Below are 18,141 nucleotides of genomic sequence, written 5' to 3'. Positions count from 1 at the left end.
AAAAAGCACTACAAGGTTTGCTATTTATTCGTTAATTCTTTGTTATGTTGAGTAATATACATCGAAAGGAAGAAAGAAGTTCTGGGTCTTGTAGTTTAGACCAGGCACGTATGCCTCGTAGACATAGCCCCTTCTCTTTTGCATGAAAAGATCAAAGGAATCTTTTCCATTCACAAAGCTTCCTGCCATAAATGCAGGCCTTGTGAGGTTACTCGGGCTGCTTTCCTTCCAACTAGGAAAAGCCAGGTCCTTCTCAGACGGGGTTTGCCTTCGACACACACCAACGTCAGTATAAAGCGTTTCCCTTTTTCCTCAACGTGGGAGTATACTGCAGCCTGTAGAAGTTGGGAGTGGTTTTGATTTGATTGGAGACAACTGTCGCAATTCACAACGCAAATATTGGATGATTTGCCACAACTGGGAGCCTTGTTGGCCTGTCCTTCGCTGTGTTTGTCATCCATTGATTTATGCTGGGCTTTCGGCATGAATTTTCAACAAAGTTAGCATGGAACTCTTGTTGGGTTCGCTATTCATCTATAGTGTTGTACTCCTGTCCAATCTCTAGTGTCGATTTCCATCACAAGTTGTTACGTGACATGATCTATCCCTGCAAGGCCAGATCCAGAAAATTCAAAACTTAGAGATTGACTCAGAGTTTCTGGTTGAACTGATGAAAATTTTAATTTGAGTTCTTATTCAATCTGTTCAGATTTTAAAATTTTTGAGTGATATGATTAGATTCAATTCAGACCAGACGGAGTCAATTGTAAAAGAAAGAAACCTTTCTACTTTTTTTCTTTTTCCTCTCTTTTCTCTCTCTCTTTTCATTTACTCTCGTCTTCTCTTCTCTTGGCTCTCTGGGTTTTCAAATTTACATCGAAGGTGGCTAAAACAATAACCGACCCATTTCTCCCATGGGGATAGATGAGTTCAATCCACAAGATCTGAGCATGGGTTCCACAGAAAAAGTGAACAGTCCATGACCATTGGATTCAGTCCAATAATTGATGAAAAATGCAAATGGGTAGTGCTTGCACTGATGATTGAGATGGAGGGTTATAAAGCTACGACCATAATAAGGAGAGGAAATGAGAGAGTACCAATTCTTGCGGACACAATTACAAAGAAAGGCAGATTTGGAGGCAGGGATTGAAATGGGTATTCCCGGATAAGATTTTTTAATATTTATATTCTATTTATTATATAAAAATTTGGATATTTTTAAATTATCAAATGGGTTTTGGATATCTATATTAGTATTTATTATTTATCATACAATTAAAACTAAAATAGTTAATATGTTTATACAAGGTTATATATATATATATATATAATTAGAAATGGTATACATCCATGTTTTGTGTTAATTTTGAGATTTTCATATATTATATTGTATTAAAAAAATCTAAATATTTTATAAATATATATTTCAAGTTAGGGTTCAGTTAGATTTCAAGTCATATTTAATAATATTCATATCTTACCTATTATATATTTTCTATTAAATTATCTAAAAAGTATTTATTTATTCAATTCAAACTAAATTAATATTTATCATACGGATTAAATTACCATATATGAAGGTGATAGTGTTTGAAAAACTTCAATTAAAAGGTTATTCAGAGGGAAATTGGATTGATATGACAAGGGATTTCCCCTCTTCTTTTCTTTTTTTTTTTAATTTGGGTAAACGAGATTGGTCTGTGCTTGGCTTTGGATTTATTTGAAACCTGAAATTAAATCCCACCCAATTCCAATGGTTAGTATAATTTTTTGGTATAGACATCTGAAAAACCAGTAATCATAACTTAATTATTAGTCTTCAAGTAAAGATTTTAGATAACTGTAATCCAACCATCAACTTTTCATTCTAATAACTATTACCAGTCGAATTTTTTCAAAAAAAAAAATAATTTTAATAAACTTTTGTAATTATATATTAATTTGCTTACTGTGATGGACAGCACCCATGACTATGATAGTTTCCCACTCTTGTAAGCCTCCAATCATTGGAAGTGCCCATGCATTCCATTTTGCAGTGTATGCTCTCCTGTGCATAACCATTATTTTATTCAAATATGGTAGGGATTATTTTTTTAAAATATTTTTACTTTTAAAATTTATTTATAATATTAATACATTAAAATAATCCAATTAATTTGGGACTAAAAAATGAATTCTTTTCTTAAAAATACAATCAGACTACATTGACAAACACCACCGTGTACTATCATTTTTTTGGGTACTTCTTCAAGGCGTAAGAGCTGGGCAGGGCTCTCTATTCTATACCTTGTAGGTGTTTTAAAATAGTAGATAGAAGCCCACGCCACACCCCCATCAACGGATGAAAGAAGAAAGGTGGTTCTGGTCATCATTTTAACACCCGGGAAAAAAAAAACATTATGTTTAGTTATAAAATAAAGATATAAATTTATTTTTATAAAGTTTTGTGCAATTTTTTTTATCTCGAATGAAAAATAGAGAAAAATATATTCTTTTTATTTCTATTATTTTGTCTTTGAGACAATAACCAAACTTTATTTAACTGTCATTTTAAATATACAAATTAATTTATTATTTTGAGATACAAAATCAATAATGAGAATTCCTAACCAATTAAAGAGCAAAAATTTATTGTAATCGACTTTTCATTCAAATTTATATATATATATATATATATATATCTGGATTTGTTAAAGAAAAATAAAAATATTTGTTTTTAGCTAAAATATATTAAATTGACAAACAACGCATTTAAAACAACTCAGAACATGTTTTTAACTGATAATAAATTCAAACAGGCACCTACCTACAAGGCTTAAATTTACCGTTTGCACACTAATTCAACCCTAACTTTTTAAAAGCAACTCCTGTAGTTGGATAGTTTGAGAAATATTAAATTTAAATCTAGACGAGATAAGAATAGTTGACAACTTATAAGTGACAACTTCAAATGAAAAATCAAAGTTGACTACAGGTATATCTAAGAATCTTTTTTATTACTTCGAAGTTAAGCGTGTTTTTTGAGCTATAGCCATAGATGATTTTCTAGAAAAAACTATATTCCAATCGATAGATGTAACCCATTATATAAAGTCTTTGTTTGTTTTTATATTTTAAAAGTATTTTTAAAAGAATTTAATTTTTATTATTATTAATTAATAATTTTTAATATATTTTGATTATTTTAATATATTGATATTAAAAATAATTTTTATAAAATAAAAAATAATTTTTAAATAAAAATACTTTTAGAAAACTACAACAATACCCTCTCTCACATTTATTAAAAAATAAAAAATATTATTTTAATATATTTTAAAATAAAAAATATTTTAAAAAATAATTACTCCTCGACACCCTTGTTCCTGCTTTCTAGCCATTAGTTAAACACCAATTTCAAGATATATTGTCATACCAGTATTTTAAAATATATTAAAATATTTTTTTTTTAAAATAATTTTAATATTATCACACCATTGAAAATATATAAAAAAAATTATTTTTAACAAAAAAAAATTAACTTTTTCTGGGGGAAAACCACGTTCCCACACGGACACTGACTACAAGGATATCCCATTCCACCGAGGAGGCAATAAAAAATAACTCAAAACTTCGACCAATAAGGAATGGCTTGTGAACCTTCACAGTTGGAGCGGAAATACAAAGTTGCAACGTAAAATAATGGTCGAGAAAGAAAGAACTGGGAGAGATATATGTGGAGGATTTTCTAGCCAAGAATTAATTGAGAAAACTATAATTAACCCAACAAAGACCTAACAAATTAAGAATAATTAATTGAAAGCGGTCACACCATACCTAACAATAGTACCAAGGTCCATACCTAATATGTTTTTCCTAACCCTGTATGAAAGTAGTCCTGACTCCCAATTTATCTGTTGATTTGCATGGCATCCAGACGAGACAAGAGATTTTATTTAAATTTACAAGCCTTCATTGCTCCTACCTACTGTTTCTCTTGTTTGGCCCCCTCTTCAAGGGGTTGGTGTGCATGTAGATAGTGTATGTATAATGCTAGCTCGTTGGAAAATCTATGTATTAGGAGGAGACATTAGTATAATGCATCCAATCACATTGGTGTTTTTTTAAAATGATTATAGCATCTTTGGATTAGCTTTGAGTTAATATTAGATTAAATCCATTTTCGGCTCATATTAAACAAGCAACCAGCATCAGCTTCCTTCTGATAACTTTCCTCTGATAGATCCGAAACGAAAACATGCATGAGAAGTATATCGACCTAACTGTATCCAGACTTAGACTCGACGTTACGAATGAACTCGATGTTGATGACCATATGGAAAAACCGTCCCCTCATTATGATAAATATCTGGGCCGGCGGTGCTCTGCAGAATTTTATGGCCTGATAAATCTAGACGTCGAAAGGGAGCCGGTCTTTGATATACTTGATCTGTAATTGAAAAAAAGGAGCACCATGCGTATGCTGGTGAGTGGAGCGCGCACCCACGAGTCATCGTCATCGAGTTCGTATACATGCGTGTATGTGTGTCAACCGGTGTATAATTCCTGAAAATTGACATGTCGGAATTATCATTGCACCTTCAGCAACTTAAATGACGTTGCAAGACATTTGTTAGTGTATGTAAATAACTATCAAAATATATTTTTATTGGAAGATGTGTTGAAATAATATATATTTTTATTTTTAATATTTATATATAAAAACAATAAAAAAACATAAAAAATTCAAAAAAATTTAAAAACATAATTGTACTGCAGTATTAAACAACATCTGTAGCATTGACCTGATCACTTAAATGAAAATGGACAAAACCACATGATATTTTTTCCTAGCATTTTCTTATTTCTACTTTTCAGCATAAAATAAGAAGACTTGACTTTATAGATATGCCTTCTATGCCTAAACCATAACCATTGATATATATATATATATATATATATATATAGAAACTAATTTGATTGCAATCAAGCTTAAGGAATTGAATTGATTAAACGGGTCAAATTGCATTATTATTATTTAAAAAAAAAAAAGAAGATCCAATTGAACCGCAGCCATCAATTGATCCAGCTAGCTCAACTCGGTCAATTGCCACCCTAGCTAAAAGACTACTACAGCATACCACAAGTTGAAAGTTTTCTATAACACAAGGAAGCAAGAGACCGATGCTCCAAAATAAATAAAAGAAAAAAAGAAAAAAGTAAGAGCCCTTTTATTAAAAACATGGTTCATGACTTCATGGTATTCATCCCGATCTGCATGGATCAAGGTTCACGGGAGGGAGCGTAACATGCATGATGCTTTGATCGTGATGCCAACTAGGATTTGGTGATAAAGAGATAAAACAATTAAGAAAAGAAGACGAAGACAAAAGTTGCTGAAGTTTTGCGCGTGTTGACGGTGGAGTCAAGTCGCTTGGTATGCACTATGCATATCTACCAGACACCCAAAGTAAACAAAAAAACGGGAGTCGATTAAAATAACTATAATTGTGTTTATTTTTGTATTTTAATTTTTTATGATTTATTTTTGTTAAAAATAATTTTTTAAAAAATCATTCTAATACTTTTAAATAAAATATATTTTAAAAATAATTATTATCATAATATTAAACCCTATTTATAGTATACTTCACCCCAACTACTCCATAAAAGAAATACAATGATGTTTTTATTTGGGAATGCGTACTTCTGTATTATTAAAAAGACTAGTTTGATTCACTTAATGCTTAAAAAAAATATGCATTTTTATGTAAAAGAGGGTTTGGAAATACTATTTTACAATAAAGCAAAAAAAATACACATATGTGGAAATAGCATTTGTTTGATATTTTTTAAAAGTATTTTTTATTTAAAAATACATTAAAATATTTTTTTATTTTAATATTAACATATTAAAATTATAAAAAAACATTCATTTATTGAGTGGAAAAGATATACTTAAAAAAGACTTAAAAACAAAGGATACCTGCTCCCAAACATACCCATGACAAAAGCTACTTTTAACTAAGAAGAATAATTCCAATGATATGATTCAAGTTTAATTATTATTATATGATAATGATAAATAACTCTTTTATTGTCTAGTTTAAAACTCAATGAACTTTTCAATGAACAATAAAAAGAAAACAAAAGGAAAAAAGTATTGAAATCATTCAAAGTTGTTTTTTAATGGACAAAACCAAGTCCAGCACATTAAACATAATAATAATAAAAAAAGATTAAAAGGGAGTGAGTTAATTACGTGTAATGAAAAGATAGAAAATGATTATTTATTTGTGTAAAGACGATCAATGAATTCAAAGACGTAAAGGAATCCTTTTCTTTTTTCCTCGTTTTTGTCAGGAAATGATGTTCAATCTGTATGAAATCCGAGAGGAAGCTTTTGGGTAAAGGCAAACCATTAACCCGGACCCATCCTGAGATAAATACTTGACTCTTTGTATGAATCGAGGCTGAGGCTTGGAGTGTATGAAGAGTCTGTTTATTTTTTATTTTAAAAATATTTAAAAAATAAAATTTTAAAAAATAATCTCTACCTTAAAATATTTGCCGTGACCCATATTAGGGACGTGAAATCCTGGAAAGGGCATAGATAATTTACAATCTACACTGCAATACCTTAACTAGGGCAAAGTCATGAGATCAATTATGGTGGCATGCGCATTTTCTCAATTTTGCACGCAGTATGATTTGATTAGTAGAATATTGTGCGTTAATTATTGATGAACATCAGTAAAGAACACTGGACCTCCTTAGCAAACGCGCTTAGATAATTAATAGGTTACATTATTACAAGTGAGAGATATAGTTTATTGAAAATTAATTTAATTTGGATATATGAACAGTAAAAACAAAAATATATGTTAGTCGAGTGCTATTAATTTTTCCTTCTATATTAATTATATATGAGAACTAGATCAACATGTAAATTAATTTGAAAATATTACAAGACTCTCACGCCAATTACAAGCCTAGAAGCAATTTATAGAAAAGAAAATTGTGATAATAATTATGATTTTAAATATTTTTTATTTAAAAATACATTAAAATAATTATTTAAAAAAAAAAGTGAAATCACGCGTTTTCAAAAACATCCAATTAATTGCTTGCTTCTTTTCTCTTACTTCTCCGGTTCAAACATAAATAATTAATATCTAGAATTTACTTTTACTTTTCCAAGCACATCAAATCAAGATGAAAGTGAAAAACATGTCATTAAAGGCAGTGAAGAAGAGAATTTGATTTCGAACTAGTAATTGTCTTTTATTTATAAATATGTTAAGATGATTTTTAATTTTTTTTTATATTTAACACCAACAAATTCAAATTATCTTAAAACATTTTTAAAAAATATTAACTTGATTTTTTCTTAAAATAAACACCTTTTTAAGATGAATTCAAACGCAAAAGCAAACAATAGTGTTTGGATAGAGAAGAGCCAATTATCTATCAAAAAGGACAAGATAAAAAAATACTGATTAAGCATCCACTAATTCAAGTTCAGCTAATAGATGACACCTTTCTTCCTTTATATTTCATATAATAAAATCCGAAACATCATCAATTTGAGTCTCACGGATCACGCTAAGACCTTTGCAAACAAATGAATAATGCAGCATGTCTGAATATCTTCAAAACACGGGTCAACACCGACTTCAAGTGATTAATCAGCATGCAAAATCAAAGAAAGAAGGCTCATCCTGCCGAATCATGTAGAATTTCTGCACCAGAACCATGGCTGCCATTTCTTCCTTGTCTTCCTAACGCTCAAGAGGTCAGGAACAGATTAGGGTTTATGCCAGTGGAGAAGAGCCGAACGCACAATGAAAAATGCATGGGAGTCAACGAGCAAATCCATAGTTATTTCAGGACCCACAGATTATCCTCTCTAGATTGCATGATTACTTGTCAGACAAGAACCCACAAAACTGGATCGTCTGATATGGATGCACGGCATGATGGTTGGACAGTTACTGAAACTGTCTCGGCCATTTTGTGGGTCCCCACTCCTTGCCAAGAGTTTGATGGGACATTAGATATTGTTTATTTTTATGATTTAAAATTAAAAAAAAAAATAATTTTTTTTAATATTTTAATATGTTAATTTTAAAAATAAAAATATTATTTTAATATATTTTTAAGTAAAATATATTTTAAAAAATCACTATATTACTTGTACAATTTTGGAGGGCCCCTCAAGTCCCATCATTCTAGACGTGCTGTATCTTGATCCATTTAATGTACGATCATGATTTTAGTTTTCACACGCGTATTTGGAGAGGGTTTTTTTCTTTTTTTTCCTTTTGTTTTATGACATGATTATTGATTGTAAAATATAATTTATAAACCAGCTCAGTTGATTTTTTTCTAGGAAGAATTGCTAGGAGGATTTTTAAGGATAAGAGTTATCAAACGTATATTACCCAATATGGCCAAGATTTTATAGGTACATCTTTATAAATTTTTTCCAATAAATATCAAATCAACAAAAATCAAAAAGAATAATAAAAAATCAAAAAGTTCAGATAATAAAAAATTTATAGTTTAAATAATAAAAAATTTATAGTTAAAATATGTTAGAGCTAGCAATAGTTAGACTCAATTATTATTAGATTTAATAGTATCTAAATTATAAATGTGTTGAGTCCGACCATTGCTAAACCCGTAGATTATTTGAGTTTGATACTATTCAGAACTAAAAGTTAGGCCAATACTAATTTTATATATTGTTAGGTTTGATAAATAATGCAAGATATCACCTGAGTCTAAAGGGTATTGAAGAGCCTAATAACTTAGCATGATGTATTGTTAGGTCAACAAGATGGGCTTTAGGCATATTTCTTAAAAGTATCGAGCCCAAAATTTTTTGTCATCGGGCATGGTCAAATTTGCTATACTTATGGATTTAAGCATAATACTTGAATTTAACATCATTAATTCAAAAGATTTTTATATTGAATCTCACGAGATTTACTTTATAACAAATAGGTTTGATTAAACAAGTTTACACTTCGTCAATACCATTAGATGAGTTAAAGTCTTTCATGACCCGCCATGTTTTTATCTTTTTGCGGGGTAAAATGAGTAGAATATAATTCACAATATAACTCAAAATATTGTAAATATGAAATTACACTCTAGTTTCTTATCTCTATAAAAAGACAAGATATAGGTTTATAAAGGTTCACAATCTTCATTTTCTAATGCATATATATTTGTAAAGCATGTCTCTAAAATATTATTATATTTTCTTTTTAAAAAGGATATTTATTTCAGTATTGAAAAGCCTCCATATCCACTAAAATTAATTTTTTATAGATATTATTTACATGTTATATTGGCCTATCAAACATCAAGCATTAATTAAAAAAATAAATAAAATTATTATAACTAAATAATTAACCAATTACAAAATCTAAAATTCTTATTTTTAAACTATTTGAATTTTTTAAACTTCATCACGCTCTGTGAATTAAAACTAAAACTTAATCCTGAATCATTAATGGATCCGGAGGAGTAAGCGTCTACCATTTTCAAGATTAATTTCTTAAAATATCTTTTTATCCAGCTATCCATGAAGTTTCCATCCAAAATGAAATAATTCTTTTCTTTATCGTCAAAATAAATTCAAGGGTGATAATAAATCTGTGTATTGAAGAAAACAAGAAACAGGAGCATCTCATAGCTTACAAATAAAACATGTCATAGCTTACAAGTAGCCTCACAAAGATAACTCAAAACAAAATTAAAAATGATTGATATTTAACAATCCTAAGGTTTATAACTAAAGAAAAGGTCAAGCTAAACATAACGTTCCTTATCAATAAGAAATGCAAATAAATCGGTAACAAATTAACCAATATTTTAACATTATTTATTAAACTGAATGCTTTAATAGTGAGTTAACTCCAGAATCCAAACAATCACCCAGTAGATCGCATATTTTCAGCAAAATTTCAAGCTTTAAAGGTTTAGTCATTGTATCAGCCACTTGCTCCTGCATATGACAATGCACCATCTCTAAAATTCCTAGCCTTCAAGTCCTTTGGTTTGGCATCTTCAATAACCTTCTTTTGTCCTTCTCTGGGTTTTGCTCCCGCTGCTACTGTGGAGATCCCTTCTTCTATCAGGCTCCAATATTCATTCAAGCACAAAAAATTCTTCGCGAGCATACACAAGTGGTTGTTTAGTCTATCAAGCTTTGGAATTGTTGGATGGACAAAGTTCTTTTCGTTGCCATCCACCCCCCTACACTTTTTTTTTTATTTTTTTTTAAAACTTTATTTTTCAAAAAATATATTTTATAAATTCAAATAAATAAGTAAAATCCTGGCTGTATCAAATTCTTATAAAAAATATACATTCTGATTCGAATTGAAAATTTACTATACAAATTTTAAACTTTTTATCACCGCATGTTTTAGAGACTTTTTTCCCTACCATGTTTAGAAGATTGTTGCTTCTTGAAACTGCATGTTTTAGAGACTTTTTTCCCTTCCATGTTTAGAAGATTGTTGCTTCTTGAATTTAAATTATTATAAAAAAATAAAAGATTGTGGTAAACCTGTATTTTAAAATATTTTTCAAATTGTTTTTGCTTGTAAAAAAATTAAATTAACATGTTTATATATTTTTTAATAATTTTAATGTGTGAATATTAAATATAAAAAAATTATTTTAATATATTTATAATTACGGATTATCTTTGAAAACATCTTCCATCGTATTACGAAAATGGTTCCTAATCACGGTTTTCACAATTTTCTTTTTCAGTTTTTACGAATTAGAATGTGGAATTTGGAGACCGCAGCACCAACCTTCCCTGGTCGAGAAAAAGTCCTTTTTTTTTTTGGATTTGGACAAGAAAACTTTAAACTTTTGTTGCCTTACAAAAAGTCAGTAACAGTTGAAGGCACTAAAAAAGAGAGAGAAGCTAGCCAGCCCACCTCACCTCCACCTCCACCTCCACCTCCATTCCCCAGAGAGAGAAGCTAACGATAACGCCAAGCACACTCACCCATTACTTACATATATTGACAGAGAGAGTGAATGAGTGTGAATGGCACAAACTTTGCATCCATATACAGGTTAGAGAGAGAGAGAGAGAGATGAAATGAGGGCTTGCCTTGTCAGCCATTAGAGTTTGAATTCGTAGCTCGGGCCCGACCCTTTTTAATTCACATAAAGACTACACAATTTTCACTGTTTTTGTTTCAATATCTTATTAGAAAACCATAAAAGATCTCTCCCTTTTCCTTTTGCTTGTTTATTTTTTTGAAAAGCAAATAAGAAAGAGAGTGGGGGAAGGAAGAAAAAAAGATGTCTTTCTTGCTACAAAATCCTAGGCCTTTTGATCCTAAGATCCCCACCATTTATGCTGAAAGCTGAACTGGGTTGGCTGCAGTTTTCTCTATTGATTCATGAATTCCATGGTTTTTTTAGCCTTATGGTCTCGAGGAGTTACGGGGAACTGGTGCAGTTGTTGCCTTACTATCTCTTCTTTGACGAGTGATTGGTTATCTGGCTTTAACAGGTATATCTCTCGTTCTTCAATTGTTAGCTTATTCTGTGTGTTGATTTGCTTGCTTAAATTGGCGTCTCTGGTTGTCTGATATGTGAATTCCTGCAGAAATTTTCTCTTTGGTAACTTGGCTTCTTATATTTAGAGTCGTTGCCTTGTTTCTTGTTTCTTCTAGATGAGTACTGTTGCTCCAATGTCTGTCCCGGGACTAGGATTTCTATGAATTGTATATAATTGAATTTCCAGGCCCTAAAAATTCCTACAAACTAAAATTCCACATTAAGAGATTCAACAAACCAAATTCATATTTAGTTTGTGACGTATCATAGCTCTTGAATTCTTTGAATACTGAAACGATTGGTGTTCTTTATAGTAGCAATTACTTTTCTCTATCATACTTACAGTTGAGTTCCTTTTAACAGGAGAATGTTTTGTTAAACAATTTCTCATTATAAAAAAAATACCACAATCGTTTTAGAGTTCCCATTCTTCTTCCAGTTGTTAAATGTTGCACTATTTGGTTGATGTTTGTCATAGATTTGGTTCTTTGACAATTCACAATTGTGATCCAAATTTCTAAAGTATCCCGTGATGTGCAGGTGTTTAAATGATGGTATTATTCTGAAATTTCAATAAGGTGGAGGGATACCAATATGTCAGCATATTTCAGATCAAGTGCAGTATTTGAATTGGGGCTTGCTGGAATTTTGCTCGTTACCTTCCTATTGATATTTACCACAGAGGGGTTGAATTCTGAAGGGCATCACCTCCTAGAGCTGAAGAATGCCCTCCATGACGAGTTCAATCATCTGCAGAATTGGAAGTCCACTGATCAGACACCATGCAGCTGGACTGGCGTGAGGTGCACTTCAGATTATGACCCTGTGGTCTGGTCTCTTGGTTTGAGCTCAATGAATCTTTCTGGGACGCTGAGCCACAGTATTGGTGGTTTGGTCAACCTAAGATATTTTGATCTTTCTTACAATGAAATCACCGGAGATATACCCAAAACGATCGGAAATTGTTCCCTGTTGCAATCCTTTTATTTGAATAACAATCAGTTGAGTGGGGAAATTCCTGCTGAACTGGGTAGATTGTCTTTTCTTGAACGTTTGAATATATGCAACAACCAGATATCTGGTTCAGTTCCAGAGGAGTTAGGCGGATTGTCTTCATTGGTTGAGTTTGTGGCTTATACCAACAAGCTGACTGGCCCGTTGCCTCGTTCTATAAGGAATCTTAAGAATTTGAAAACAATCCGTGCAGGGCAGAATCAAATTTCTGGTAGTATTCCTGCTGAAATAAGTGGTTGTCAAAGCTTGAAAATGCTTGGTCTTGCCCAAAATAAAATTGGAGGGGAGCTGCCAAAGGAGCTTGGGATGCTCGGGAACTTAACCGAATTGATTTTATGGGAGAACCAGATCTCGGGGTTAATACCAAAAGAGCTTGGGAACTGTACAAACCTTGAGACACTTGCTCTATATGCAAATGCCCTTGATGGACCAATACCAATGGAAATTGGGAACCTGAAGTTTCTGAAGAAGCTGTACCTCTATCGGAATGGATTGAATGGAACTATTCCAAGAGAAATTGGGAATCTTTCAATGGCAACAGAAATTGATTTCTCAGAGAATTTTTTGACTGGCAAGATCCCAATTGAGTTCAGTAAGATAAAGGGTCTACGACTTTTGTACCTCTTCCAGAACCAACTTACTGGTGTCATACCGAATGAGCTTAGTATCTTGGGAAACCTGACTAAGCTTGACCTCTCAATTAATCACCTCACTGGTCCTATTCCTTTTGGGTTTCAATATTTGACTGAAATGCTTCAGTTACAGCTTTTTAACAACTCTCTGAGTGGTGGCATTCCTCAGGGGCTTGGACTTTATAGCCAACTCTGGGTGGTTGATTTTTCAGATAATGATCTGACTGGAAGAATACCTCCTCATCTTTGCCGTCATTCTAATCTGATTTTGCTGAATCTGGATTCTAACAGGCTTTATGGAAATATCCCGACTGGGGTTCTGAACTGCCAAACATTGGTACAACTTCGTCTTGTTGGAAATAAGTTAACAGGTGGTTTTCCTTCAGAGTTGTGCAAATTGGTGAACCTTTCTGCTATTGAACTGAACCAGAACATGTTCACTGGTCCACTTCCACCAGAGATTGGGAACTGTCGAAGGTTGCAAAGACTTCATATTGCAAATAATTACTTTACTTCAGAGTTGCCAAAGGAATTAGGTAATCTGTCTCAACTTGTGACTTTTAATGCATCATCAAATTTGCTCACTGGAAAGATTCCACCCGAAGTTGTTAACTGCAAGATGCTTCAACGACTCGATCTCAGCCACAACAGCTTTTCTGATGCTTTACCAGATGAGCTCGGAACTCTTCTTCAATTGGAGCTTCTTAGGCTTTCAGAAAATAAATTCTCTGGAAATATACCCCTGGCATTAGGAAATCTCTCCCGTTTGACTGAATTGCAGATTGGTGGCAACTCATTTTCTGGTCAAATTCCTCCCTCATTGGGCTTGCTTTCAAGCTTGCAGATTGCAATGAATCTCAGTTATAATAGTCTTACTGGCAGCATACCACCAGAGCTTGGCAATCTTAATTTACTGGAATTCCTCCTGCTTAATAACAATCATTTGACCGGTGAGATTCCCAAAACATTTGAAAATCTGTCAAGTTTACTGGGATGCAATTTCTCGTACAATGACCTCACTGGGTCTTTGCCTTCCGTATCACTATTTCAGAACATGGCCATCAGCAGCTTTCTTGGAAACAAAGGGCTTTGTGGTGGGCCTCTTGGCTACTGCAGTGGAGATACATCTTCTGGTTCTGTTCCTCAGAAAAATATGGATGCTCGAGGTAGGATCATCACAATTGTTGCAGCCGTTGTTGGTGGTGTTTCTCTCATTCTGATTATAGTGATACTATATTTAATGAGACATCCCACTGCGACAGCCTCTTCCGTACATGATAAAGAGAATCCATCTCCAGAATCAGATATCTACTTCCCTCTAAAGGACGGAATCACTTTCCAAGATCTGGTTCAGGCCACCAACAATTTTCATGACAGTTATGTTGTTGGAAGGGGAGCTTGTGGAACGGTCTATAAGGCAGTAATGCGTTCTGGGAAAACCATTGCTGTGAAAAAGCTTGCTTCTGATAGGGAGGGGAGTAACATTGAGAACAGTTTTCAGGCTGAGATTCTGACTCTCGGAAAGATTAGGCACCGAAATATTGTGAAACTTTATGGCTTCTGCTATCATGAAGGTTCCAATCTGCTTCTTTATGAGTACTTGGCTAGGGGGAGCTTGGGTGAACTGCTTCATGGGCCCTCTTGTAGCTTGGAATGGTCAACTCGATTCATGGTTGCTCTTGGAGCTGCTGAAGGTCTTGCTTATTTACATCATGACTGCAAACCAATTATTATTCACCGTGACATAAAGTCAAATAATATTCTACTAGATGATAACTTTGAAGCCCATGTTGGTGATTTTGGTTTGGCAAAAGTGATTGACATGCCCCAGTCCAAATCCATGTCAGCAGTCGCAGGATCATATGGGTATATTGCACCTGGTGAGCCCTTCCTCAATTCAGATTTAATAAAAATATCTTTCTTTTGTTAATGATGATTTTATTTCTTTTTAAGGTTGTATCAGTTATTTATTTTCTTGATATATCTCTGCTGCTGATATATACTGCTCTACTTTATGCCTTGCTGCACTTGGCCACTTTGAACATGGGAGATCGTTTAACTAAATGAAAAAAGTAGTAGATGTCAACTTTGTTTATCGGAGAAGAAAACTTTCATTTCTGTTATAATATGTTCTTAACATTCACACACCATCTGCTTAGCAAAGTCAAACTCAATGGATGTTAGAGAAGAGATTATAAGCTTCTAACTTATTCGTGGCTTGCCTCTTATTCACTGCAGAATATGCGTACACAATGAAAGTTACTGAAAAATGTGACATCTATAGTTATGGAGTTGTTCTATTGGAGTTGCTAACTGGAAAAACTCCTGTACAGCCACTAGATCAAGGAGGTGATCTTGTGACATGGGCAAGACATTATGTTCGGGACCATTCATTGACACCCGGGATACTAGATGATCGATTGGACCTTGAAGACCAAAGCACTGTTGCTCACATGATTAGTGCATTGAAAATTGCTCTACTTTGCACGAGTATGTCACCTTTTGATCGGCCATCAATGCGGGAAGTTGTGTTGATGCTTATTGAGTCTAACGAGAGAGAAGGTAATTTGACTCTGTCTTCGACTTATGATTTTCCGTGGAAAGATGATATTTCACGAAAATAGGTGACCATTTCCCAGATTTTATTAACTGAGATGGTTTTTTGGTGCTGGTTCTTCCTGTTATGATTTGCAACAGCAAGTGATTACATCATGTACATTTTTTGATCAGAAAAGATCCTTACCTTTTCCGTTATGGCTCATGAGGGTAATTGATGTTACTCTCAAAATCTGTATTTTGTCTTGCAATCAGTATAGGCTCGACCTTTTGTACAGATAGAAGTACCAACCCCCCAACACCCCCCCACCCAATACATGTATTTTACAGATCTTGATGTGATAAAGTTTCATGAGTACTCCCTGGATACCAGTTCCAGTTATTTCTCCTGCCAGTAATTTTAATTTATAAGCTATATATAGCTGTAAAGTCTGAATTATAGCTACTGTTACTCTCTATCTCCTCTGATTATAATTTACGAGGTTAACATAACTTTCTGATGGTGTTGGTTGCTATGGTGAAATCTTACTAAAATGTCCCTTCATATATGGATGCGAGAAGCGATTCTTTAGACATTGCTATCCAAATTTCTTATATGGGCATGCCTGTTGCCAGATTCAAGAGGTGGACTTGGTAAACCAACTTCAATGGAGAAATGGGCAATTTGAATGTAACAAGATATTTTTAAGTCTAAATCAAATGTGAGATTCACTTATATTTTGCGTTAAAACCATGTTTGAGTTTTTTAACAAGAAATATAAATATATTTTAAAAAGCTAATTAAAGATTAATAAAAAATAATTCCCAAAAAACATTTGAATAACTAAAGTTTTAAATCCAAAACAGTTTTGTAGATTGAGTTACGGGTCTTTGGATTCATGAGTTCAAGCTTGAGTTTGATTAATATGAAATGTTTTGCTATGAATTAGATATTAATTATTAATCAATAAAAAAGAAATTAAAAACCATACAACCATTTGATATGAAACTGCAATCACATTGACAACCTGAACTCTCTGATACAAATATTATATTCATAATATTGTACGTACACGCTTATTTTCCAAACCAATTCAACGACAATAAGGTAAGTAATCTACGGATATAAATGCATTCGGTACGAGAGTGGAAACTAAAAATCACTCAGTTTCCCATCTGTATTTTCTCACCCAGTTGGCTTTATCCCAACTAATAAAGAACCCATCTTCTTCCACCATCCAAAACAGAGTTTCATGATCCCCATCTCTACGAGGTTGAAATGCATGCCAGGATGCAAAAAATCTTTCCCAGATAGCTACACAGTAGTGTAGCTTCCTCTGTGACACCCTCCATTTGTAGACTTCACCATTGACAAGTGACTGCTCTCCGATATCAATATTGTTGGATGAGCACCTGACATTCATTGCTTTTGAGCTCTTAGGCAAGGCATTGATGACGTGAACAGTGGGTAAAGGATGGTCATCATGCTCATTTGTTGTTGCAGCACTCAAAAAGCACAGTTGGAGAACAAGGAAGAGAAGAAAGTTGATCCAATAAGTCATTTTGTTAGGAGTGGTGCTCTCTGCCTGATTAGTCTGCTATCCTTTTTATAAGAACTTTGAAATATTGGAATTAATTTTGAAGTTTTAACTGAGTTTATTTAAATAGTGAGTTCAAAAAAATGTACGAATGATTGTTTCCGCTAGAATAAAAAAGTTTAGAGGGAATTAGAAACTTAGCAATAATTTCTTTTTTGTAGAGTATATATAAAGATTTAGTTATTAAATCGAGATAGACAAATATAGATAAAGAAAACATGTTTCTTTCGTATCTTTTATTTCTTTTAAAAAAAGCAGAAATCCATTAAAATATCATCATAAAATATATTTATTTTGTTTCCATTTCTCATCTTCCTAATCAAACATATTTCTATATACTGCATATCTTTTTTATACTCTGCATTGTTGAAGTGAGCCAAGATAACACAAAGACCGAGTTTCGCCATTTCTTTTTATAAAACACGCAACATGAAAAGGGAATCAAGGAAGGAAAGAGACATTTCCTTTTCTTTTTGCGCGGCTCTATATGTTGTTGAGTAAAGGATAAGTACCGTTTTGAAATCATAATTCTTATATAATTAAATATTAATTCTCCCAGACAAAACTTTCCCGGCATGCGGTTCGAATCACTCAAGTGTTCATGGATAAAGGGACCGTGACCATGATTCCATGATGACAGTCTAAATAGTTATACCTAACGGGCCAACACCAACGAAGAACAAGTGGAGTAATCTCTTATGGGACGAAGAAACACCAATTAAATATCCACAGACTGTTGGGGAGGTGGGTTGCTAAGCAGTGGAAATTAAGGGAGGCAT

At 32.8% G+C, this 18,141-nt stretch overlaps 2 protein-coding genes across 2 annotated transcripts; one reads left to right on the top strand and one right to left on the bottom strand.

Annotated features, from left to right (window-relative positions):
• The first annotated feature begins 10,904 nt into the window (after positions 1–10,904).
• On the top strand, positions 10,905–16,278 carry LOC105122982 (probable leucine-rich repeat receptor-like protein kinase At2g33170). Its single transcript, XM_011022404.1, has 3 exons — positions 10,905–11,536; positions 12,124–15,109; positions 15,468–16,278. Exons 2-3 carry the CDS (start codon positions 12,178–12,180, stop codon positions 15,851–15,853), a joined length of 3,318 nt encoding a protein of 1,105 aa, XP_011020706.1. The 5' UTR covers positions 10,905–11,536; positions 12,124–12,177; the 3' UTR covers positions 15,854–16,278.
• A 646-nt stretch (positions 16,279–16,924) lies between these two features.
• On the bottom strand, positions 16,925–17,326 carry LOC105123170 (uncharacterized). The gene has a single exon (XM_011022679.1). The coding sequence runs from the start codon at positions 17,324–17,326 to the stop codon at positions 16,925–16,927; it is 402 nt and encodes a 133-aa protein (XP_011020981.1).
• Between the last annotated feature and the right edge of the window lie 815 nt (positions 17,327–18,141).

This window comes from Populus euphratica, unplaced genomic scaffold, assembly GCF_000495115.2.
Source record: "Populus euphratica unplaced genomic scaffold, PopEup_1.0 scaffold8.1, whole genome shotgun sequence".
Classification (NCBI taxonomy): domain Eukaryota; kingdom Viridiplantae; phylum Streptophyta; class Magnoliopsida; order Malpighiales; family Salicaceae; genus Populus; species Populus euphratica.
This window is presented reverse-complemented; position numbering and strand designations above follow the sequence as displayed.